This window comes from Gadus chalcogrammus, chromosome 7 (genome assembly GCF_026213295.1).
Source record: "Gadus chalcogrammus isolate NIFS_2021 chromosome 7, NIFS_Gcha_1.0, whole genome shotgun sequence".
NCBI lineage: Eukaryota > Metazoa > Chordata > Actinopteri > Gadiformes > Gadidae > Gadus > Gadus chalcogrammus.
The window spans coordinates 28477493-28503555 of NC_079418.1; the positions used below are offsets into that span (position 1 = coordinate 28477493).

General features: G+C 44.2%; 3 protein-coding genes across 4 annotated transcripts; 2 read left to right on the plus strand and 1 right to left on the minus strand.

Annotated features, from left to right (window-relative positions):
* Positions 1-97: 97 nt before the first annotated feature.
* LOC130386417 (unconventional myosin-XIX) lies at positions 98-14758 on the plus strand. 2 transcript variants are annotated; one of them, XM_056595333.1, is made up of 24 exons: positions 98-372; positions 1113-1254; positions 2537-2685; positions 3036-3149; positions 3526-3658; positions 3956-4025; positions 4258-4360; positions 4559-4655; positions 4771-4847; positions 4934-5024; positions 5131-5296; positions 5717-5790; positions 5887-6008; positions 6577-6690; positions 6937-7113; positions 7325-7465; positions 8218-8325; positions 8711-8781; positions 8882-8961; positions 9652-9815; positions 10503-10632; positions 11572-11657; positions 12211-12594; positions 13189-14758. In XM_056595333.1, exons 1-24 carry the CDS (start codon positions 316-318, stop codon positions 13303-13305), a joined length of 2967 nt encoding a protein of 988 aa, XP_056451308.1. In that variant the 5' UTR covers positions 98-315; the 3' UTR covers positions 13306-14758. The 2 variants fall into 2 exon arrangements, with proteins under 2 accessions (XP_056451308.1, XP_056451309.1); XM_056595334.1 differs by lacking the exons at positions 12211-12594; positions 13189-14758 and having other exon boundaries at positions 99-372; positions 9652-9895.
* Positions 13116-16931, minus strand: znhit3 (zinc finger, HIT-type containing 3). Its single transcript, XM_056595342.1, has 5 exons — positions 16616-16931; positions 16104-16135; positions 15903-15959; positions 15536-15616; positions 13116-15125 (listed from the first exon to the last, which is right to left on the minus strand). Exons 1-5 carry the CDS (start codon positions 16903-16905, stop codon positions 14920-14922), a joined length of 666 nt encoding a protein of 221 aa, XP_056451317.1. The 5' UTR covers positions 16906-16931; the 3' UTR covers positions 13116-14919.
* Positions 16932-20990: 4059 nt separating this feature from the next.
* Positions 20991-25940, plus strand: vkorc1l1 (vitamin K epoxide reductase complex, subunit 1-like 1). The gene is made up of 3 exons (XM_056595341.1): positions 20991-21313; positions 23144-23253; positions 25658-25940. The coding sequence occupies exons 1-3, from the start codon at positions 21030-21032 to the stop codon at positions 25882-25884; spliced, it is 621 nt and encodes a 206-aa protein (XP_056451316.1). The 5' UTR covers positions 20991-21029; the 3' UTR covers positions 25885-25940.
* The last annotated feature ends 123 nt before the right edge of the window (positions 25941-26063 follow it).

Genomic DNA, 26063 nt, shown 5'->3' on the forward strand with positions numbered 1-26063 from the left:
CTACTCTTTTTAAGTTGTACAATTTTGAGTGACGTCACTAAGAGGGCGGAATCGGTCTCTGGACCCTGTAATATGGGCGTGGTATGAATACGTCACCAAGAGGGCGGGAAGCAGGTATGAAATAGTTTGCAGGCTGGGGCGCAGCTTGTGGGTATGTAGTTTGTCCTTCTGGAAATTGTGACAGTGCTGTGGAATTTTCTCTTTAATGGCGGAATAGTGTCATGGTATGGATGTTTGTCTCGTTCGTGGAACCAAGGGTTTGTTTTTAAATGTACTTCATGATCCGAATTGTCAAAGATTTCCAACTTCAAATCCATGAATTCTAAGAAGAGCAAACGTGGAGTAACGGATGGACATGGATCGTTTAAAAAGGTACATGTTTGACTTATGTCAAAACATAATCATATTACTGAGAAATGTGCAATTGGCTTAATAAAGGGATCGCATGTCAGATGTCACATACTTTTAAGGGTTTATTTACCGTTGTGATATACAATAAGTTGGTAAAAGTTAACCTAAGGCTAACATTAGCACTTCTTGCCTCTGAGGTTAGCACTCTCTTCCGAATAATTTAATCTTATTGCTGATAAGATGTGAACATTGTTACCTGACCTTAATCGGCTACCGCTTGTTGATGATGACTCTTGATAATGTCAATGTATCACAGTATTACTCTTGTCGTTATGCATTGGGCTAGCTGGACACTCCAACTATTTATTGTGAGTACTCTGGACTATTGACAGTCCCCAGATGAGGTCATGTTTGCAGGAAAATGCAGGTCGTAGCTCTGTCACACGTGATTATTGAATCATCAATCAAGTTATTTCAGTTGTTCTGAAAAAAAAAAACACACTATTTCCCTATCTTCTTTAAGTTATGTGATTTATGTTGCCACCCTGGAAAACGTTTTATGTTGGATGAATTAATGTACAGAATGATACACTTTGATTTCACTCCCATGTTCATTCAAAACATCACGGATAAGAACATACTAAATCAAGCTTCAAAACGTCTGATATGTTTATCCATAAATGAGTTATCGCATAACGCTAGGTCCCTCTGCCGGTTCCCGACTCCTCCTCCTGCTGATATTCCTGTTTGTTTGTTTGCAGGTGAAAAACGTTGGTAAGGCCTCTCCCCCTCCCTCTTTGAATGATTCGCTGGAGGGAGACCTTCGGGCCTTCCTCATCGATGAAGACCAGCTCCACACTTACGACGACCTCACCAAAGTCAACCCAGTGACTCCTACTACCGGTGAGTAAAGGCAGCGACAACGGCGCTGACTATGGCTACAGATAGAGATGTTGATGCTGAGTCCATGTCTTCAGACTTACTGTAGGTATTGTTGAGATGCGACCCTAACCCCAACCTGGTCATTGATGGCATGTATCTCAAAGTAAAAGTGTTCGCTAAATTCGAATTTTATATGAATTGATGAACTGATTTTTCTTCAGTGTAGCAAAAGTCCAAGTTAGCTTTATTGTCAAATGTGGGTCTGTGGGTCTCTGACCCACAGAGCATTCATGCTTTTGATAAAGGTTTCTGCTAAAAGACTATTGTAGATTATTAAATCGACATCTTGTATTTTGGTTTTTTATGAATTTTTTTGTGAATACTGCAATGAAGCACAGTTACTACCATTTTAAACTCTGTCAACAAGGAATGGACTGTTTCAGACATGGCACCAACCTGCTTCTTCTTCCTAAAAAATGAAGTTAATGTGTCTCATGTAGGTCACAGTGGATGTGGATCCATTATGTCGAGTTTGATAATTCCCCAAAACGTCTCACACGTGGTTCTATTTGAGTAGTGATCATGTGATCACATTCTAGGTGTGACTGTACACTGCATGTCGAAAAACAAAGTGGCCAGAACGAAATTATGTAAATGACTGGAAGTACTTTTTTCCCCCTTTTTATTTTAATTGACCTTCACCCTCGCCACATCTTCCTCAGACACTTTTATAATACATGTTAAAGCACTTTCTAAACTTTTTCCACAAGTGCTGTACAATGATTGTTTATTATTATCCACTACTTTAGATGGGTCGAGACTGCAGTGCAATGGAAAAAAATCAAGTAACTTCTGAGTCATGAGTCTAACCTTATTTCACCTTGATGGGCTCCAGGAGGCGTGTATTTAGCCAGATAAAAACCTGCAGGCACAACAACCACATCCGTAACACATGAATAACTACAGCTCCAATGATGTCACATCACAGAACACCAGTCTTTCAAAATGTCAACAGCTAAAATGTGCTAACTAAGTATATGGCCCTAAATCCAACTGTGTGTACACCTTTCACCTGCAAGTCAAAACCCCTGACAACTGGCTCTGTGTTGCCATTCTTGGCAATCCTCCTCTTTTTGTTCTGGAAAGTTTCTGCAAGAATGTGTCTTGGCCAACGTCAAAGTATATACTCGTTAAGTTCACACATTGTGTGTTTTTTGCGTTGAATTTTTTTTCTTTTTAGTTTTTCCTAATTTTCGATCGTCTCCAACCTTTCGAACATGCTGATATTGTGTTGGCATTCCAGTGCTGAAATGCCTGCAGGCCAGGTACCGTGCCCAGGTGTTTTACACCCACGCAGGCTGCACCCTGGTGGCACTCAACCCCTTCCAGCCCATCCCGGACCTCTACTCCCTGGATGTGATGAGGGAGTACCACAGCGCACCTCAGCCCCAGGTACCACACACAGACACACACAGACACACACACACAGACAGACACACAGACAGACAGACGGGTCTGGCACTGGATTCACACTCATACTTGTCTCTGCCATAGGAACTGAAGGCATCGTCATTTGAGTATCTTATCTTGTGTGATTGTTGGAGGACGGCTCAGCTTAGGAGGTAGAGCAGTTTTGACCTGTAACCAGAAGGTTGCTAGTTCAATCCCCGGCTCCTCCTAGTTGAGTGTCGAGGTGTCCCTGAGCTGGACACCTACACCCTCACTGCTCCTGACGAGAGCAGTGAAATTACCCATAATGCACCAGGGCTTTTATTTGACAAATGCTCTACTGCTCTCTGCAGGAGGCCAAGCCCCATATCTTCATCGTGGCAGAGGAGGCCTACAGGAATGTTCAGGGTCAGCTGGAGCCCGTGAACCAGTCCCTGGTAGTCAGTGGAGAGAGTGGGGCAGGAAAGGTATGTGGTCCACCCAGGTTTTGGTGTTGGGTTGTAAGTGATGAATCAGGATGAGTGATAAATCAGTCTTGTTTGAGATGCAATGATGTTTTGGTTGATTTCTTTCTTTCTTTCCTTTTTTGACAATCATTTGTTTAGCTTAAAATATATATATTTTTATTGTAAACGATCTACATTAGCTGTCTAATAAAATTGGTTGACCCTGATCCATATCAGTAATATTGTAAAGGACGACCCTATTTTCCTAACACCTTGTGGTACAGGGATATCGCTAATGGATAACTGGATCCAGTGCTGTTAATGATGGTTACTCAAAGCCTGCTTCCTAGTGTTCAGTGATTCCATAACTAATATCATTTGATGTCCCGCCCCACAGACATGGACATCCAGGTGTCTGATGAAGTACTACGCTACGGTGGCAGCCTCCTCCTCAGTGCTGAAGAGCCAAGATGCGGTGGACCGCATTGAGAAGAGAGTGCTGGACTCCAACCCCATCATGGAGGCCTTCGGTGAGGACCCTATTACAGTGGTTACAGTGGCACAAGCACTACTGGTTGTCAGTTGTCTTATGCATTACACTTATGGCTTGGGATGCGTCAATCTCCTCTTAAAGTGCACTTATTTTGCCAGAAGTTGTGATTGAATAGCTGTATTTGTACCAACTGGTAGGTAGGCTGTTCTTTGTGATGTCTTTTCGACATCACACCAGTGATGGTTAAATGGGGTCTTTGAGGCTTGTATCACAACCATCCCTGCTTGAAATGTACTGAGAAGGTCACTGATTGGGATTCTTCCCCCATGCGCAGGCAACGCCTGCACACTGCGCAACCACAACAGCAGCCGCTTTGGAAAGTACATCCAACTGCAGCTTGACAGGTACTCTACACTCCGCTGACTGTGGAGCGTCACCATCCACGGTCCTTCAGTCCTACCTGACGTTTTATTTTAAAGGACATTGAATATTGTTATTGATGGACACTGCCTTGCTGTTTTTAGGATACGTTTATGATGATCTTGATCATAATCATCATGATCATTCTAAGGAGGATACGTTTTTTCTATCATTAACTGTGGGTCTTCCGGTACATCTCTCTCTGTGCTTGTGAAGGTCTCACTTTTTGGTGGGGGCGTCTGTCCAAACCTACCTACTGGAGAAGACCAGGGTGGCCTGCCAGCCAGCCAACGAGAGGAACTTCCACATCTTTTACCAGGTAAGGGCACAGAAAACATGGATCCCCAATGGTGAAAGTAAACCCGTAGGGTCATTGGCAAGTGGTTCCATAGCAAAATCATCTTGCATGGGCCATAAGAGTCAGTTGTGCCAGTTGGGCCCATGGCATTTGTCCATTTCCTGATGGGGCTTGACAGCAAGTGAATGTGGGGATACTGAAGTCTTGGGTGTATGGCAGATGATGAAAGGGGCTTCCAGCGAGCAGAAGAAGGAGTGGAAGATGGGCCATGGTCAGAGCTTTAACTGGCTTCCAAAGGCACAGAAGACACTGGAGGGTAACCGTCTGCTTCTTTCATGTTATCATCGTGTTCGTATTCATTCTTGTAGTATATTCTAGTTTTGTTATTGGTCTAGTTTGTAAGTTAATTTTCTCTTTCCTCTTCCTGGCAGAGGACTGTTTCCAGGAGACCGTCGAGGCAATGTCTCACCTGGGAATCAAGTCTGAGAAGCAAGCGGAAATATTCAGGGTGCGATTTTAAGGTTGCATCACAACTGTATAACAACATATCGATACTATTTCCCCTGAATTGTGACCTAATTATTTTGACTGCAGATATTGGCAGGGATTCTTCAGTTGGGGAACATAACCTTCGACCCTCCGGCGAAAGAGTCCGAACCGTGTGTCCTGGAGGGCCAATCCAAGGGTAAGTCTCAGGGGGGAATCCGTGTCCTGCAATGCAGTCAAGGTCTTCCGTCTCCCCCCGACCTCAGCGTGGTCGCTAACGTGTCCCCGCCTTGGGCTGCATGCAGAGTCCCTGCAGGGGGCCGCCGGGCTGCTGGGGGTACCAGCCGAGGAGCTCCAGGCCTGCCTGGCGGTGAGGACCCTGGTGGCGGGGAAGCAGAGCATCCTGAAGCCCTGCTCCCTCTCCGACTGTGGCGTCAGGAGGGACTGCCTGGCCAAGGTCGTCTACGCTCAGTGAGTAATGCCGCTGAAGAGGCAGGGGTGCGGCGCGGAGATTTGGGTCGGATTATGCTCAGGAGGCAGAGCGGGTTGACTTGTGACCGGAAGGTTGCTGGTTCGATCCCCCGGCTCCTCCTAGCGTGTCGAGTGTCGAGGTGTCCCTGAGCAAGACGCCTCACCCTTACTGCTCCCGTCAAGCTGGCTGTTGCCTTTCATGGTTGCTTCAAACCGTCGCTTTGCAAAAAAGGATGTAAATGATTGTGTGGGGATGGGCAGAGGACACAGGTCATGCAGGGGCTTTCCATTGTCTTTCTTTAATATAAAGCATTGAGTCGGCCATCATGTCTACATCTCTGTGGATCCTTGTCCATCAGAAGCCGTTGTCTTGTCTCTGCTTTTGTCGTGATTTCCTCCTGTCTTTTTCCTGTTTCACAGCTTGTTTGAGTGGTTGACCTCGTTCATAAACCGAAGCATCTGTGCGGACAACTCCGCCTGGTGCAATTTCATAGGTACAACATCCCGCCGTAACACATAGTTCTGTTGGACCAGATACCGCATTGGTACACTGACCCGTGACCGGCCCTGTCCCCCTCTGTGCCCCCCAGGCCTGCTGGACGTGTACGGCTTCGAGTGCTTCCAGAGGAACAACCTGGAGCAGCTCTGCATCAACTACGCCAACGAGAAGCTGCAGCAGCACTTTGTCGCCCACTACCTCCGAGCACAGCAGGTGGGCGTTCAGCCGGCCTCGGGGGTTCCGGTACACCACGGGTTATCCTCTGACCAGTGGTGTTGGACCGGAGCCAGCGGTCCAAGTACAGCGAGAGCGGGAGATCTTTCTATGGGTGGAGGATGTTTCTTATAGCTAGGAACGTCTTGTGATAACTGCAATGATCGTAGTTGCTGTGGATCTTAATCCTGTGCAAAAAATTTGCCATGTCTACAGTATAATGTGAAATGTTATTATTCCACTGTAGTTTACCTTATCACAATTTATTCTTATAATTATTATGTTTCCCTGTGACTGATTTGATTAGAACTTGAAAAGGCCTTGAATTCTGCCCCTTTTTTTATAATTTGCTTGATTTCTTGAATATAGAAGGAATGAACCACTAATTTACAGCATTTAGTTATTGGAGACGCTATTAAGCTCTCTGCTATATCTGATTGGATATCACACGTGTTCCTGTATCTGATTGGACATCACACGTGTTCCTGTATCTGATTGGACATCACACGTGTTCCTGTATCTGATTGGCTCCTCACCCATGTGTTCCGGTCTGTGTCCCTCCCCCCAGGAGGAGTACGTGTCCGAGGGGCTGGAGTGGTCCTTCGTCCGTTACCAGGACAACCAGAGCTGCCTGGACCTGATCGAGGGAAACCCCACCGGAGTCTTCCCTCTGCTCAATGAGGTCAGGTGACCCCCGTCTTCATCTCCAACCCAGTGGTTGGTCGGTTGGGTCGGGATTCATAAGTACCTAAATATAACGTGTACATCAATGATCTCTAAATGACGGTAGTGTGAACATATTGATCGTTTTACAGCGCAAAATATTTGGTTGGTCCTCGGCCGAAAAATTCCTGCTCTACACAACCGGCATTTCTTTAAAGTTTTCCTCCACGTGCACGGAACAACATGGAACGTTTTCCCTCCTCAGGAGAGCCGTCTGAACCGTGCGTCGGACGCCGGGAAGTTCGGCGCACGCCTGCAGAAGGAGCTGGGCGACCACGGCAGCATCAGCTGGGACAAGTTCAGCCCGGAGCCGCACTTCACCGTCGCCCACTACGCCGGGCCCGTCAGCTACCAGATCCAGGGCATGATGGAGAAGAACAAGGTACAGCTGCCGTAAACATTACAAGGCAGAAGTTCATTAGTATCAGATGCTTTTATCAGTCGGGCGGGACGGAGTAGGGGCTGAACCAGGTGACTAACCCACTATCTGCTCCTGAATGACGTGTCTTAATACCGTCCTGCTGAAAGGACCAAAAGGTAAAGGTGAAAGGTCTGTTGACGTCTTCTGTTGCTCTATACTCTCGGGGCATTAGGACCCAGTGCCTCCGGAGATCATCGCGCTGCTCCAGGCGTCTGCGAACCCCCTGTTGGGCCAGGTCTTTGGGGACCAGGAAGCAGACAGCACGGCCCCACGGGGGCTCAGTAAGGTGGTCACCGTGGTCGCTAAATTCAAGGTGAGGTACTCGCTCCACCTGCTTTGCAAAGGCTTGGCGGGAAATAAACTCAACTTCCCTTTAAAGCGCAAACTGGCCGTTTGGCGCTCATTCAACCCCCAATGAATGAACGTTTTTGTGAAAGGATGAAGCTTATCAACAGGAAAACTTGATTCATGTTGTGCGGCTTACAATAACCGCAAGACACATCTTCGTAAAGCAACAGGCACGCGTAGCTGAATACTTAATCGACGCAGATTTCGCCACAAGGGGAAACCCCAGAGTGACTCCCCAGCGCGACTGCTGGTGTGCTGATTGACAGTGTGGTGCAGAATGTCATCCTGACTGCGGATTGACAGCCCCAAGCTGCTTCCTGTCAGGGATTCTACCTGGGGTTCCCCCTTATGCTCTAATCGCACAACGTGTTCCACACCACATATAGCTATAGCTATCAGTTTGCTATTTTTATCACCTTCCGGCAGTAGAATACAAAAACATTCCTTCTTTCACACAATGTGAATGAATAAAAAAAATGTAGAGGTATGTCGCCCTTTAAAAGTGTTTAACACATCGTTTATTTTGTCTCTGATCATACTGCCTTTATACTACCTTTTACAACATTTTATTTGATATTATTTTTTTATTCACAACCAGATTTCATCATCATCGTCATTGCACCCATCTCTCAAACATGTGTGGAAGTCAGTAATGTCTGTAACTGATTTCCCTGTGTTTCCATTCGGACTCTCCTCCTGTTCTCTGCCGGGCTGCAGAACTCTCTGGAGAGCCTGATGAAGATCCTGCACAGCACCACTCCTCACTACACCCGCTGCATCAAACCCAACCCAGACTGCAAACCCCTCACTTTCCACAAGAGGGAGGTAGGTGGTCCTGCACCCGAGACCCTGCTTGGTCCTCTTATGTTTAGCCTGATTCTGTTTGTTTGACTACCACACTAATTTTACACAAGCTTGGTGCCTTATTGTCACGTGCAGTCTGACCTGTACGATGGATTATTGCTCCTCTGCACACTTCAACACTTTGAGTATAGTTTCATGTAAAATGAAATAATATTAATCAAAAGCTGTTATCCAAGGCGCCATCTTCCCATTAATTAGTCATTTCAAATAACTTATTGTCATCTAGCTGCGTGATGCTTAAAGGTCAACCACAGCCACCTGGGAATAAAGCCAAGACGACCACTATAAATATGAGGCGCTATACAGCGGGGACATTCGTATCTGACCCTCTTCTGTCGGCCTGCAGGTCATCATGCAGCTCGAGGCCTGTGGGATTGTGGAGACCATACACATCAGCGCTGCAGGCTTCCCCATCAGGTGAGGTGTCCGTGGCCGTACCTGAACGCAGCGTTTCAACAGGCCAACTGTTCGAAGGTCTTTTGTTTGTAACTGATATTGTTTCTGTTCTGCTCAACAGAATTCCCTTCAGTGGCTTCATTCAACGGTATGGACTGATTTCCAGCTCCTCACAAATCAAGCAACTGGTTCATAGTAAGGGTAAGTTCTGAAATACATTTTATTCATGTTACATTTTTCTTATAGGTGACTAGAGCTTAACTTTATTTCCTCTCTTCAGGTCTGCAAGTCTCTCCTTTGTTTCGTTCCTTTCACATTTGGTGCTCATTCTCTCTGCCACTCTTGGAACATTTCATTCTGCTTCATAAGATCTGGACTTTTATCACAAGTCTTTCAACTCCTCTGTAGAACTCTCGAGGTAAATGCATGTGGTTTTTGTTGATCCTCACAAACGGCTTGGCATGTTTCCACCAACTCATCAGTGTTTCCTAGGCACTAGTGGAAAATTATTTCATATTTGTTTGCTCGATCCAGGCGTGGGTTTTGTTTTAATGTTGTAATCTGTTGTTATGAGTTCTTAAGGTGACTGTCTCTCGGCACACTGAACAATACCAGGAAATCTGAGTACTGAATACATTGTATTCAATAATCGGAGCACTGTGCATTGCTTTGTTAATCTGTAAGGAAATGTAATTTAAGTTTTAACAGCCGGGATTTCTTTCTTTATACCATGCAGCAATCCTAATACATCTCCTCAACTTGTAAAGTTACCCTGCAAGATGAACAATTCCTCATGATTTGCTGTGATCACCAACGACAACCGACCAATGTGCAACATAAACATGCATATTCAGTGGCTTCAGCTTGGTTTAACCCATTCTATCATTCTAGACGTGGAGCCCGGTCATAACGACCGCCTGAGGACCGCAGTGGACGCCATAGTGAGGGAGGCGCTGAGCCATCGGCCCGCTGGGAAGGTGGACCGAGAGGAGGGCGAGGAACATGGAACCCTGGTGCATTGTGGGAGGACCAAGGTCTTCCTCACCCAGTACATGGTGAGACTGGTTTACACACGCCTTCCTCACCCAGTACATGGTGAGACTGGTTTACACACGCCTTCCTCACCCAGTACATGGTGAGACTGGTTTACACACGCCTTCCTCATCCAGTACATGGTGAGACTGGTTTTCACGCACCTTCCTCACCCATTACATGGTGAGACTGTTTCAGTACGATGTGATGATTGAAAACATCTAATTAGTATAATTCTATACATGCATATAGCTATATTATGTACTGGTATCATTAATAATATTTAGATGTACGGTCAAAGGGGTATTTCCTCCTTAGAAAAAAACTGTAAAACTGTCCTCAAACTTTAGATTTACGGCGTGAGGTCATTAAATAGTGACTTCTCTCACTCCTCATATCCGGATCCTACTCTTCACTGAGAGTCCGTAGGAGGCTTGATAACTCACTCCCATGTCTCACTCTCCTTGGATAGGAGGGATGGTGCGTGCATCCAAAGGTGATCCACAGACGCTAGACAATTGTGTGTGATATAAGAGAAAGGAGCGGTCTGCTTTAATGCTCCAGAAGTAGATTTATTTACAAACGGGCAACGTTTCGCTCGCTAGGGATCTTCAATCAGGCATCCCTCTCCTTTTTGAGTCAGAGGTTCACTTTAGCGCAGCGGAGAGTCCTGGTGACTACGGGCCCAGAGCTTAACCTGTCCTCCCCAGCTGGAGCTCCTGGAGGACCAGAGGAAGAGGCTCCTGTCCCGGAGGGCCTTCTCCATCCAGTGCTGCTGGCGACGGCACCAGCTCCGCCGGCGGCGCGCCCGGGGGCGGGCAGCCGCGCTGATCCAAGCCGGTAAGGGGGCCGAAGAGGACGCCGGGCTGGGACCACGCTGGCTGGGACCACGCTGGCTGAGCTCGGTGCTGGCTGAGATCCGTGCGAAAAGCTGCAGATTAGGGCTGCTCGATTATGGGGGAAAAAAATCATAATCACGATTATTTTGGTCGATATTGAAATCACGATTATTCAAACGATTATATTCTGAGTTTGAAAACGTGTATTTATTCAGCGTGTCTCTCTCAAAAACACTTTGTAACTGAGAACTCGATTATGTTAATTTTGTGACGCTAAAATCCAAATCTAAATTCGATTAATCGGCCAGCCCTACTGCAGAGGCACTTTGGCTGTACTCCCGTCTGTGTGGCTGTGATGATGGCTAACTTCTCTAGCTGGCTAGCAGGTGATGGCTGATTTGGGTCAGACGCACGCTTTCCTCGGCTTCACCGTAACATGATCCCCTCCGGACAGAGCTCCACTCCTCAGTGATTTTTAAAACCGACTAGACCTCACACAACTGATAGATAAAACCAACTCACCCTCACACGCAATGCTAGATAAAACCAGCTCACCCTCACACATACAATGATATGTAAAACCAACTCACCCTCACACACAATGATATATATAAAACCAACAATTTTTTTCTCCTTATTACGTGCTAGACGATGGCGGTCCACCATCGGTGAGTTGGGCCAGTTTCAGTAGAAAGCTGTATCCCTTTTCTCTCCCTATGCTTGTTTACAATTGTACCAGATTGTTCTCTCACCTAACCTCCATGCTTTTCCTTTTCTAATTGCACCAGAGTGATGCATAAAACCCAGTTTAAACCATGTTTCCCTCCCATCACTCTCTTGCTATTGCATCTGTGGGGGAACTCTGCAACTGTGTCAACAGAACACGGTGTTCCTATGCCCTGGGTGGCCTTTAGGCTGACGCGTGTTGTGTTCCCTACAGGGGTGCGCTCGTGGCTGGTCAGACGGGCGGTCCGCAGGTGGCAGAAGGCCGCCGAGGTCATCCAGACCGCCTGGAGGAGATGGAGGGTGAGTCGTGTCATCAACTCGACCCGACATAATAATGGCCTTGCTAAAAATGCTCATGCATCTTGTTGCATGTTTTGTTTTGACGGTACAAATGTAACTTTTTCTTTGTGTGGGAGGATCTCTTAACAATCTCTTCTTTAGTGGTCAGTGACCACTAAAGAAGAGATCGTTATTCCATGCAACTTGGCCACAAGTTACGTTCCCGCCATCCTGTGCCTAGCTTAACATCTTGCCCAAGGACTACAGTTGAGAATTAGCTCGCTGGCTAACAATGGCTAATCTACAGAAATGTAGATTAATGTGCACTGTCCTTTTTAAATGAAATGAAAGTTCAAAATACAAGTCTTGGTGGCGCAACCGGCTAGTTTGAAAGCCAAATAGGCAATACACCTTTCTAGTGACACCCAGGTTCACTTCCAACCTCCGGTACCTACAATTACAGGTCCTTCCCTGTTCTGTCCACCATCCCAGCCCGGTCCATAATAAAATAAACCCTGGGACAGAAAGCCCCAAAAAGCCCATTCTAACCCAGTGTGTCGTTTTCCCATCGCAGGTTTCCATGGACGCCCTGGCCGAGCTGGAGCTGGACGACGCCGAGGACTTTGTGGAGACGGAGAGGCCCGGGCTGTGCTCTGCGGCCTGGGAGACGGGCCCCGTGCAGCTCTCCAGCGTCCAGGGGCCGGTGACGGTGCGCGGCTGGCCCATGGGGCTGGCACTGGCCTCGGCTCCGTCGGTCAGCATGTCCCTGACGGCCAAGGGCTTCCAGAAGATGGTGTCGGTGTTGGCCTGCCTCGACTTGCCCTCCCCCTCCTCCTCCTCCACCTCCTCCTCCCCCTCCCCCTCCAGGGGAGGGGGAGGGGGAGGCGGAGGAGGAGACTACAAGGTGGAGACCAACCAGTGCCAGCACGGGGTCGCCTCCATCAGAGCTCAGCCCAGGGTGAGACACGATTCCCTCGATTTTGCTGCAGAATACACACATGGCGTGGGGCGTCCCGGAGCCTCAGCGGGTAGAGCGGTACCACGCAGCCCTGAACGCGGCGACCCGGGTTCCAATCCTGCCCGTGGTCCTTTGCGTCACCTCCTCCCCTCTATCTCCCAAACCGTCCCCTCTATCTCACTCTGGAATAAAGCGGGGAAAAAATGCTAAAATGAATCTTAAAGGGGACATATTATACCACCAGGTGTGAGTGTGATTAGCCTTTCAAGCCGTTTCAAAAATCTGCCCCATATGACATGGTATGACAGATCTAGTGGGCGTGTCCACCTAGATCTGTGCTGGCTAGATGAGCAACGTTTACTTCAGTCCACGGGGTAGGCTGGTAGACTGATCTATCCAGCACAGATCTAGGTGGACACGCCCACTAGTGATGTCATATGGGGCAGATTTTCAAAATGGCTTGTAAGGCTAATCACACCGACAGCTGGTGGCATAATATTTCCCCTTTAAGAATACACATGATGTCAGGTGATTCTCTGTTTATTTTAATTTTTTTTATGGATTCATGGTTTAAACTATTGTGTTGCTTTTTAGGGATCTGTGAAGCTCCACTACCAGAGGTCTCCGTTGCTCTACGCTGACATGCTTCCACACCTGAGAAGAGAGGGAGTGACGGGGTTCAACCAGATCCTACTTGAGAAAACATTGTAACGCGTTTGACTGTAGATCACACTCGAGGTTACTATACACTCAACACTCACGACAAGCTGAAATTATAACTACTTGAACAAACGAATGGAAATGCTGCTCTCTTAAGATCAGACTGAAATCACGGGGAAACTTTCTACTGCTAATACTTTGCTGCACTTTTTTATGTTTCACGCCATGCAAATCGTTCAACATACTGTTCTTGATTACTTGTCAAAATTGTATTTTTTTTTTTCGGCCAATGGTATTTTCTTGTTATTGTTGTCAGTAAGAAATATCTTCAGGAGAACCAAACAGTATCACAAAAGTTTCAAGTCCATTTGGATTTTGCATGGGCTCAAATATCAAATCCCACACACACTTGCTGGATGCCCACTGTTTTATTGTATAGGCAATGCACAAAATTAAGGGACATGTTAAAGACGGGTTCCTTAGTCCATAGCTTCCACCTGAAAGTACGTCCTAGCCATAGCATGTTTGTTATTGCACCTTTTAATGTAATGCATGTTATTTGTGGTTGCCTTTATAGAAACGTATCAGCCTTAGGCAAGTGCCTCCCTTTATATTGAGATGCAATTTGATGGGCCTTCATATTTATTTGAATTCTTTGTTGTTCAAGCTAAATGTTTGTTCTATATTAAGATGCAGGTTCTACTGCAGATATGAAAACACCAAAAAAGGACTTGCAAGGGCTTTTCACACTACAAAGTACAGAGTTGCATGTAATATATACCAATCTCTAGAAAAAATAATGCATTACATAATGGTGTTGCATTTAACTATAATTGTTTTGTGGGTTTCATTATGATTTAGTTATCATACAACCATGTAAACACAATCTGAGATGATTCTATAACATGTAAGGGCTGCTGATGATGGCATTCATTTCCATCTTTAGAGTAAACTCATTGCAAGATTCATGTGACCAAAATTTGATGTACCTCTGAACCTGTATTTTTTTTTTGACATGTCGATTGTGTTTTTCAAAAAAATAACTGACTATACCCTTTTTTTATAAACAAATAAATTGAAGAGTAATACCTAAAGTGATAGTTTGTTTATCACTGTTCTGATAAAGTCTGAAATTGTTTAATTAAATCAGTGCTAGTCAATTGCGGGTGTGTGTACAAGTGGGTCACCACTTGTATCCAGGAAAAGGGTGTAATGGAAGTTATTCTTTTTCATTTAGTTGATTCAGTTAGTTTAGTTAGTTCACATTGAGAAAAGCTCACGAAAGGATAAGGCCTGTACCGTTGGACTCCTTGGAGGCTTTCATATGACATATCGTATGCACGTTAGCGTTCAGCTTATACCGGTTATGTAGGAAGCACCAAGCTCTGGCAGTATAAATGGTCGTAAAAAAATAATTCTAGCCATCAGATACGACTTTTAAAATGGTGTGCATGTTTGCACTTATTAAAACATATTTTCAACCTCACTTTGCACTACAGCACTCACCGCATTTTCTAGTTTTACTTTACTTAATTTGCGTAATTGTTTTTTTCCAAATGGCATTATGGATGGTTTTGAAAATATTTATTCATTCAGTTGTTACATTGCATGGAAAAAAACAGAGAAATGTATATAAAAAAAAAAATACTATGCAAAACAAAACCTCTAGAGATCTTCACTGGCCCCTGGTCTTGAAGGTTTGCGTTGGTCATTTTCTACAACTTTCAAACACTCGTCGGAAAACTCGACAAACAGCGGCTCCTGCATGGCGGCTCTCATCATTTCGTCTTTATTCGCCGCGGAGTCGATGGAGCGCAATAACTGTCTCAGGTGGGGGTTACGCAGAAGGCCTCTCAGCTCCTTCGACTGGCCTGGAGAAGGGCAGAAGTCACAGGATTGAACTCCAAGCAGCAGCTAATGGTTACTTTTAATTGTATATTAATCCTTTAGTCCGTACAATTTGTGTGGAGAACCAAAGTGATGGCTTAAAGGCTCTTGCTTTGTCTTATGAGTTACAGTTAATAGGTTGAAACTAAATAATGTTCTTTTATGTGATCTGAAACACCATTGAAACTCAAAAGGTTTGACACTTTACTTGATGAGTCTCAAACTTATTTATTAAGTATCGTGAAACAATTTGATAATTCACATTTCCTTTTCAGATGATTTGCAGTTTAAATCATCAAATTAATAATTTTTTTGTTTGCTAATAGACAGCAAAACCCCATCTCCTATCTCATGTGTCCTTCTACATGTCAATGGGTGTATTCTACACTCTTACTCAGCAGTTGAAGTTTCTGCAAGGGAACTTTGTCGATATAATCCTCTTCCTTCTGGAGGATGTCATCCACATTCCACGGTTCTACAGAAACAAAATAAAAGTACCGTCAAAATGTGGCAGGTTAAGTGCAGAAAGTATGTCATATTAACAAGTAACAATGTGTTTGACAGATGGATCCATATTACAACAGATATAACTTTACATGGAGACCAGCGAAACTTCACACTCTCTGTTAAGAGCAAAGAACTGTACATTGTAGTCTTTGTTATTAAATCAATTATAAATATGTAGAGGTCTATCTTGGCCCACAAGGCCACTGAACATGATCTGTCAATTTCAAGTTGAAGACCTCCAAGACTTTCCATACCGTCTGTGTTTGTTTCAGGGGTAACAGGGGCTGGCCGTTCAACACGAATGCAACTGTCTGAAAAGAGAATGATATGTTTAAAAAGGTGCGTTTCGGGATAAAAGGAACACATCCATTATGGGTCAATACTTTGATTGTAATGTAGCCTACTCATATTCAAAATAAAGCGCTTTATTGGAAATACATATTAGGAATTCTTACCCTTATGTGTCTTATAGCAGCCAAGCGAACAACTTCGTGAATGAAGAAAGCAAAAACAAGTCATTAGTTTTAGTAGTATTGTTGTCAACAAAGCGACTCTCAATACATTGTAACTGCCCTGGCATGTTATATAACGTATGGATAACGTAATGACACTTTGTAGTGTCATAATGGTTATAACTTACAACATGCAAAGTGCAACTGTCTGGCAACATTTGATCAGCAACAAAACACGCGTCACGATTCTACACCAGCCGGAACGTTTCACCTTTACCTTGCTTTATTACGTCATTCACGGACCGTAATAACGTAACACCAAACAGAGGCACGTGGTTATAGAGTGGTCTTTTCCAATCAAGTCACTTTCGGGGTAGGCTACAGTCTCATTTTCCTAAATAGCTAATATAAATATATAGCGTTTATAACATGAAACTACAAAAGTTGAGTCTTAATGTCATCACTGAAATTAGCTCGGTTAGTTTGGGCTGGACGAGGACTAAGAAGGTACTTACTATCTGATTTGGCAGGTTGGGCATCTATATTTTGATGGCTCGTCTCGGCAAACATTGCAGATCTGCATGTTGACGTGGATACTGGATAGTATATTGGTTCCTGATTGTATATTTTCGCCGATTAATTGTATTTTTCCTCCAGTAGGTCCACCACTTCCAGGTCTGTCTGGTATGAGACGGTGAAAAAATAACATCCGCCGACACAATTTCTTCAAAGTAAAAGTCGGGCCACGCTTGTGTGATTTTCTGTTTGTTAATAGTACATTGTCATTACGGGATTGGGCGTTCATGATATTCTGGGAAAATCTATAATAATAATAATAATACAAGCCTAATAGCGGTATGCAGCTGGTGCTATAGATAATATAAAGGTCTAAAATAAGCCAAATGGAAGCAGCTAGTAATAAACATTATCATTAATAGTAGTAATAAACATATTTGGTGAATTTAGGGAGGGATGTCTTTACATTTCAACCAAGTAAAAAATGATAAAATACTTATACTTATTCAAATGAGACATATAGTGTAGATCCAAATATGACCTATACCATACACAAAAAAAAACATTGAGCAGTCGGTTATTTTATTATCTCTTTTTATTAAACATTATTTGCATCTACTGTCATCGTACACCACAATTGTACGTCTATATTGCTATGTATATATATATATATATATAGCTTCTATCCTCTTTTACACACACACACACACACACACACACACACACACACACACACACACACACACACACACACACACACACACACACACACACACACACACACACACGCACGGTTGTATTGGGACGAGCTCTAACTCAACCAAACTATTTCCGCGCTGCTGTAACCGGAGGGGAGGTCGAGTTAACAGGGGCAGAATGTAGACAGGAGTATTTCGTGGCGAGCAGTCCGGGTTCACTGGGTCAACACAGGGGGTCAAACGTTGGGCAATGGTCGCCTTTGGAAACACAACAGGGATCTGCATGGAAGATAGAGAAAAAACATAAGCTTTCAATCTAAATTGATAAATAAATGACAATTGTTTTGTTGGGCAACAATAAACCATGCAGTGTTGCTTTTTTGTAACTGTTTTTCAATTAATATATAGTTTGAATTCACTGAAGATAAAAGGTTTCAAAGGAATTGACAAGCTATTACATACATACTTTGGCCTAATCTGAATCGGCAGTAGGCCTCAATGATTTAAAGTCCTGTTTACACAATAGTTATTACGTTTCGGATTTGTCGCAAGAGGAATTTACCTGAGAGGCAAGTGTCACCTAATGTTTTAAAACGGTAAGTAACGGAATGTTATTCAGTGATATAGTCTTCTGTAGCACGTATGATGTTCAACTGTTCTCCAAAACAGCAACATTGCAGTACTGACATATTGTATCGTACCTGTAGACATTTCAACAAGTGGCGATCTTTGGGGTTTTGCGGTTAATTTCGGTGTTGTGGTATTTCTCAGCAATCTTCCTCTCATGACCAGCAGGGCAATGGCGATTCGTGTTCAGCTCTATTTCCTTCTTTGTTCTCCCTTTACCCCGAGCATGACAGGAGTATTCCACGAGGTTGTAATATTCGTATTGATCATAGTGTGCTTCTTCAAAGGAAGCCAGGTGTTCAATATCGGTCGCCATGAGGAGAGAATTGCAGCTAGATAAGACACAATTCTTATGTGTCTTATAGCAGCCAAGCGAACAACTTCGTGAATGAAGAAAGCAAAAACAAGTCATTAGTTTTAGTAGTATTGTTTTCAACAAAGCGACTCTCAATACATTGTAACTGCCCTGGAATGTTATATTAACGTATGGATAACGTAATGACACTTTGTAGCGTCATAATGGTTATAACTTACATGCAACGTGCAACTGTCTGGCAACATTTGATCAGCAACAAAACACGCGTCACGATTCTACACCAGCCGGAACGTTTCACCTTTACCTTGCTTTATTACGTCATTCACGGACCGTAATAACGTAACACCAAACAGAGGCACGTGGTTATAGAGTGGTCTATTCCAATCAAGTCACTTTCGGGGTAGGCTACAGTCTCATTTTCCTAAATAGCTAATATAAATATATAGCGTATATAACATGAAACTACAAAAGTTGAGTCTTAATGTCATCACTGAAATTAGCTCGGTTAGTTTGGGCTGGACGAGGACTAAGAAGGTACTTACTATCTGATTGGGCAGGTTGGGCATCTATATTTTGATGGATAGTCTAGGCAAACATTGCAGATCTGCATGTTGACGTGGATACTGGATAGTATATTTGTTCTTGATTGTATATTTTCGCCGATTAATTGTATTTTTCCTCGAGTAGGTCCACCACTTCCTGATCTGTCTGGTTTGAGACGGTGAAAAAAATAACATCCGCCGACACAATTTCTTCAAAGTAAAAGTCGGGCCACGCTTGTGTGATTTTCTGTTTGTTAATAGTACATTGTCGTTACGGGATTGGGCGTTCATGATAATCTGGGAAAATCTATAATAATAATAATAATAATAATAATACAAGCCTAATAGCGGTATGCAGCTGGTGCTATAGATAATATATAGGTCTAAAATGGAAGCAGCTAGTAATAAACATTATCATTAATAGTAGTAATAAACATCTTTGGTGAATGTAGGGAGGGATGTCTTTACATTTCAACCAAGTAAAAATATTATGATAAAATACATGATATTCAAATGTGACATAGCTATAGTGTAGATCCAAATATGACCTATACCATACACAAAAAAAAACATTGAGCTGTCAGTTATTTTATTATCTCTTTTTATTAAACATTATATGCATCTACTGTCATCGTACACCACAATTGTACGTATGTATTGCTATATATATATAGCTTCTATCCTCTTTAACACACACACACACACACACACACACACACACACACACACACACACACACACACACACACACCACGCGCGCGCGCGGTTGTATTGGGACGAGCTCTAACTCAACCGAACTATTTCCGCGCTGCTGTAACCGGAGGGGAGGTCGAGTTAACAGGGGCAGAATGTAGACAGGAGTATTTCGTGGCGAGCCGTCCGGGGTCACTGGGTCAACACGGGTTCAAACCTTGGGCAATGGTCAACTTTGGAAACACAACAGGGATCTGCATGGAATATAGAGAAAAAACATAAGCTCTCAATCTAAATTGATAAATAAATGACAAATATTTTGTTGGGCAACAATAAACCATGCAGTGTTGCTTTTTTGTAACTGTTTTTCAATTAATATATAGTTTGAATTCACTGAAGATAAAAGGTTTCAAAGGAATTGACAAGCTATTACATACATACTTTGGCCTAATCTGAATCGGCAGTAGGCCTCAATGATTTAAAGTCCTGTTTACACAATAGTTATTACGTTTCGGATTTGTCGCAAGAGGAATGTACCTTAGAGGCAAGTGTCACCTAATGTTTTAAAACGGTAAGTAACGGAATGTTATTCAGTGATATAGTCTTCTGTAGCACGTATGATGTTCAACTGTTCTCCAAAACAGCAACATTGCAGTACTGACATATTGTATCGTACCTGTAGACATTTCAACAAGTGGCGATCTTTGGGGTTTTGCGGTTAATTTCGGTGTTGTGGTATTTCTCAGCAATCTTCCTCTCATGACCAGCAGGGCAATGGCGATTCGTGTTCAGCTCTATTTCCTTCTTTGTTCTCCCTTTACCCCGAGCATGACAGGAGTATTCCACGAGGTTGTAATATTCGTATTGATCATAGTGTGCTTCTTCAAAGGAAGCCAGGTGTTCAATATCGGTCGCCATGAGGAGAGAATTGCAGCAGACCGCAGTTGTCCAGATGAATTCCAGACAGCAAGTAAACAGATGATGTCACCCAGTGTTTATATCCATCCAGTCACATGATCACTGCTGCGACGACATAGACGACGCATCCATGCAACAGTTACCCAGTTATTGAAAACCTGCCGAAACAATCTTAACAATAACCTGAAACACCGAGCTTCAATTCAATAGGCAATACATATGCATATTGTTTCTTCCATCATATAAGGGCTTTATGGCAACACGTCTACCTGTGAAACGCCATCAAGGAAACTCAATAGTTTTTTTTTGTGGTGTTTTTATTATTACAATGAATGAAGCCAGAACTCTCACTGCTTGGATGATTTGCGGGGGAAATGAAGCAGTAGGTTTAAAGAGGGGCGTTCCAGCAGTTGACTGTGCAATGCTGTGCTAAAAACAAAAGACAGCATTCGCCAGCAAATCTGCACATTCTGGCTGGTTTATGCGCTCATAAATAAAAGCCTGGGCGTAGCTGCATTCCACACGTTCGCGGATCACTTATGTGCCCCACACATAATTTGTATTTATTAAAATGAGCGCGATATAAAAAAGCAAAAAAAAAAAACGCGACACGCCCATAATGGTGTGGCGCGTTCTGACGCTTCTCCACGTCGCAACTCAACCCGACAGCCAGAGAGCTTCGTGTGCGTGTCTCCATCTAGGCCAGAGAATGATGGCGGCGCCCGTCCTGAGAGTGTCCACCCCTCGATGGGAGAGAATAGCCCGGCTCCTCGTATGTCTACTAGGCATCGTATTGTCTTTATACGCCTTCCACGTGGAAAGGGAAAAGGCTAGGGATGCGAGCTATCAGGCGATCTGCGACGTCAGTACTTCCATCAGCTGTTCCAAAGTGTTCACCTCAAGGTAATTTGAATTCACCGAGCGGGGTCTGGAGTGGCGCTCAGAGATGCTGCTGCTGCTGCTGCTGCTGCTGCTGCTCGCTGGCGTTTTGGGAAGGGCTGTCAGATCCATTGTGCAAAACCCATTCGTGGCTGAAGCTGATGGTGAATCGTAGCCCCTGATACCAACACTGTAACTGTTGGAGGAATACAACGGGGGAGAAAAAGGGTGTGCAGCACCACGATCTAGCCGGCGATTCATTTAACTATGGTCTAGCTAGCATAATCAAGCTAACCGTACTAGCTTATATACCCAACGCAATGCATCTGACAACGTTGTGGGTTACTTTGCGAGATAACCTCGTTAGAAAGATAATGAAGTCAGCCCCAGCTGACTAATCTCTCTCCAACATCGGGGCAAACACTTCTCCATTATTGCCGATATAACGATGTAACAGTGCGGCGACTGCTGGCTGTGAAAGTATGGTTTGGTACAGTCACAGGCAGCTATTCACTTCTAAAAAGGAATAATTGCATACCTGTTACTAGCTTTTTGGCTTTTCACCGTTGAGCTTTGGATTGTGTTCTTTTATATATAGATGAGCTATATAAATTGCAATGGTGACTTATACAATCGAGGATACCCCTGTGATTCAATAGTTGAAGGATCCCTTCGAGTGTTAATGAGGATGACAGAGCAAACGTCACAATTAGAGAAGTGTTTAAACTCAGGGAAGTTGAACGAGTGATTATAAAACTTGTAATGATTATTTCGGAGGGGTTAACTGCCAACCAAGTCTTCCACACAGTTTGCAAAATTGGTGAGCTCTCATTTTAGTGGAGATCTTGAACCTCAAATTGGCAAGATGAGCGAACGTCTCTGCGATAGCATATGCATTGTCTTCATTGTTTTAGGCAGAAACTATGACACCGAACAACTGACAGCTTTTTAAAGGGATTATAAGTCTTCCCACGCCCATTCCCAATACACAATAATAGATACCTATAATTCCTTTCTGTCAGACAGGCAATTCTAGCTTAACTAGAATCTGAACAGTCCAGATGTGCAGGTGGCACCTGACCTTCTCTGTCTGCCAGTCTATTACAGACCTCCTGAGCTTCACCTTAAATTTGTTAAATGTGCTGGACCTCTTGGTTTCGATTAAATCTTATGAGTTTACCCAAATGATCCTAAAGGTGTAGAAACAAGGCTGATGTGATTTATCATCCCTAGTCAACAAACAGGTTTCGGGTTGCCTCAATATAATGTTTGGATGTGAAACTGATCAAGTTACAGCAAGTCAGACAGTTTTTTATTATAGATCCACCACTATAGAAAGACCTACGCCGGAATAGGCAAAACAATGTCCACAACCTCTGTCTAAATAGGTCACAGGGTCTAATTGTGTTTGACCCATTTGGCATATTGATACCATCAAGCAGAGAAGGGGTTGTGTGGCGCCGCGCCGTACTGTTGGCCTGCAAGGTCACTTGCTGGACTAGCCATTCATGCCATTCATCACCTCTCGTGCACCTTGGAGAATCGCATTTGTCAGCTAAGGTGGTTTATTATACAAGGTCCTGCTTAATTTAGTCGTTGGAAACCCTCAGACTTGGCTGTTTTTAAATTACAGAACGCATCATGTTTAAAACATGTATAAATCATGTTTAAAACATGCATGGCTCCCAACTGTATGCATGCCTCAAATAAGCCTGGGCGTGATTTTTGTCGAGGCTCTTGGGGTGTTAACCCAACATCTGTCTTATTGTTGCTCCCCATACTATGTTCCCCAGATACGTTATAACAGACTTGTGCGGTATCCTGTATGTTTTTGTTTTCCTCTCGCCGGTCTAGATGGGGACGAGGCTTCGGGCTCCTGGGCTCCATCTTCGGGAACGACAGCGCGCTGAACCAGCCCAACAGCGTCTACGGGATCTGCTTTTACGCTTTTCAGCTTTTACTTGGTAAGGCCCTCCTCGGCCGGTTGGGAAGCCAAGGCTTAAGGTGACACGTCGCCGGTCTACAGTCATGGAGCTCAAGTAGCAGTGCTGACTCAGCACCCTCTCGTCCCCCTCACCACCGCCACCACCACCACCACCACGACTGCTGCATATGACCTAATCTCAACCACAAGGAACTCTTTCATGTGTTTCAACCATCACCCAATTCTCGTCATGACGTTCATAGATACTTCCTCATATTTTGGATTTTACGGCAAAAAAGTGCTGAATGAGGCGCGGCCCAGTGCTAGTTAAGTGGGTGTGAGTGGAGAACCTTCCACTGCACACAGCTTCTGTTTAACATGATAACAGCCCTGGGCTGGGACAAGGATGAGTCCCTATGATGCTCCCTTCAGTATTCGGCCACTTGTTGACAACCGAAGGACGCTAGTTAACTTCACGACTAATGTAAGCTAGTTCACGGCTGTTGTAGACTCGTTCACGACTGACGTCAACTTGTCAGGACTAACGTCAACTGGTTTATGGCCGGCGTAAATTTGTTTACGGCTAGCATGAAGTAGTTAAAAATGCTGTGGGGCTCGGCTTTTAAGTTTAATCGTACGACAGGTGTCTCCTGGTAAAGGAAACAACTCTGGGATAAGACCCTGAGCCCTTGAGGAAGTGATTGTGTACAGTCATGCAATCAAAGGACATATTAACTCTTATTGTGTCTGCTTCCTATGATGTCATTTCATATTGTTTACCCAACAATTGTTCCTCCCGACTCCTTGGAGATAGTGCTGAATCAGTCATGCTGGCCTGATATGACAGCCTGCTGACTGGGCCTGTGGGCAAGCCTGGCCACCTGGTGCTCGTGCAGAACAAGAGGCTCTTTTAGCCATAGCACGTAGCACCAGCGCTCACTGGACCAGCACAATAGCAACCCAGTAAACTGCCATGCTAGCTGTTAGCATCTCCACCATTCAAATGTAGGAATTTGCATTGTCTCCCTGCATCCTTATGCAGTAATAACGACGGGATATCTCACTTTTAAACTGCAGGTTCAATCATTAACCCCCCAAACATAATAAAATATAGTCCTTCTTAGTTAAGCTGCGGATGAGACAGGCCAACAGATATAAAGGGAAAATATAAAGTCAATCTACATTTTATGGCAGTGCCCTCACTCTTGGGTAAGGAGCGGTTGGAACAGCAATAATAACCGCCACAGGTCTCTGTGGTTTTATATTCCCGATCTGTGATGTATTGCTTATCAATTTGAACTGGTGGGCACAGCCTGACGAACTTAACAAAGAGGGTGTCTCTTGCGATTGGTCCTCATGTGATAGGCTGGCCTTCAAGTGAAAAAATGGCTTTCCGAAGAAGTTCCAAGTAGATAGCCCATAACAAATTCACAGTGTATCACAGTTAGTTCAATAACGGGTCCAAATCGGTTTACTTCAAGGCTAGGTTTTTGTGGTAAGTATTTGGATTTGATTTAGAATAGGCATGTGTGTCTGTGCCAGCCCTTATGCGCACTAATCCCGAAGACTTCAAAGTGAGTTTTTACTTGGAAACAGAAGGTCACATTCACAATCTGACGGTGGTTCCTACGGTCGAGAGAACGATATCTTGGTTCAGAAAAGGATCCTATTTTCCTCGAAAGGTCGATAAGAGTCGATAGTCTCAGAGGTCATCGGACTATCTAAGAAACGACATAGTGATTATTTTTATTATGAATGGATGTGACCTTGTTTCCTAACGCTGTGTGTTATCGACATGTGGTTTGTCTTCGGGTCTCCAAAAGCTCTGTCATTAAGTTATCTCACTGTTGTACCAAACACTGTACTGGTTAAAGTGGAGATCTATAAACGGGACAATAGAATTGGGCGTTTCCACCTCCTGAAATAATTGGCTTCAGAAGTCACTTCTTAAGATACTTGTGGCTTCAGAAGTCACTTCTAAAGCCAATTGTGGCTGTAGCTCAAGGGGGTTGAGCAGGTTGTCTAGCAACCAGTAGTAAGCTAGGAGAAGCCAGCAGGTCGAGGTGTCCCTGAAGCCTCACCCTAACCTCACCCGCCGTGACTGGCTGCTCTCTTGCATGATTGACAACATCATCGAATTTGTTAGACATTACTGACCAAGAGTTGCCTTATAAGCAAATAATCGTTCACGTATTTGTCGTCAAATTATAAGTCTTTAGAAAATGTAAAAAAAAATCCACTTCTGGTGTCTCCCCAAGCTCCATGAATGGGTGAATGTGAGCCACTCACTTCAAAGCTATTTGAGGTAGAAAAAGCGCTGTGTAAATCCAGTTAATTTACAGTCCATTTACTTATTTGGGACTGTTTGGCACCTAGCGGTCATTCAGTCTCCCGGTCGCTCCTCGACTCAAAGCCTCACTTTGTTTTTGTTTTCCCCGCTCCAGGAATGACGGTCAGCGCAATGGCGGCCCTCATCCTCATGACCACGTCCATCCTGTCGGTCATGGGCTCCATGTACCTGGGATACATCCTCTACTTTGTCCTGGAGGACTTTTGCGTCATCTGCGTGACCACGTACGTGCTGAACTTCATTCTCTTTCTCCTCAACTACAAGCGCCTGGTGTACTTGAACGAGGCTTGGAAACAACAGCTCCCGGTCAAGCAGGACTAAGTTGCGTGGATGTGTGAAAGAGAAAGAGAACGAGAACGAGAAAGAGAAAGAGAGAGGGAGAGAAAAAAGTTACAAAAAAGTGATGTGACCTCTGAACATTTGACTTGCCGCCAGGAGACCTTGCTTCCAAAACGATGTTTATTCTGCTGTGTGTTCCATTAAAAAAAAACGAAAAAAAA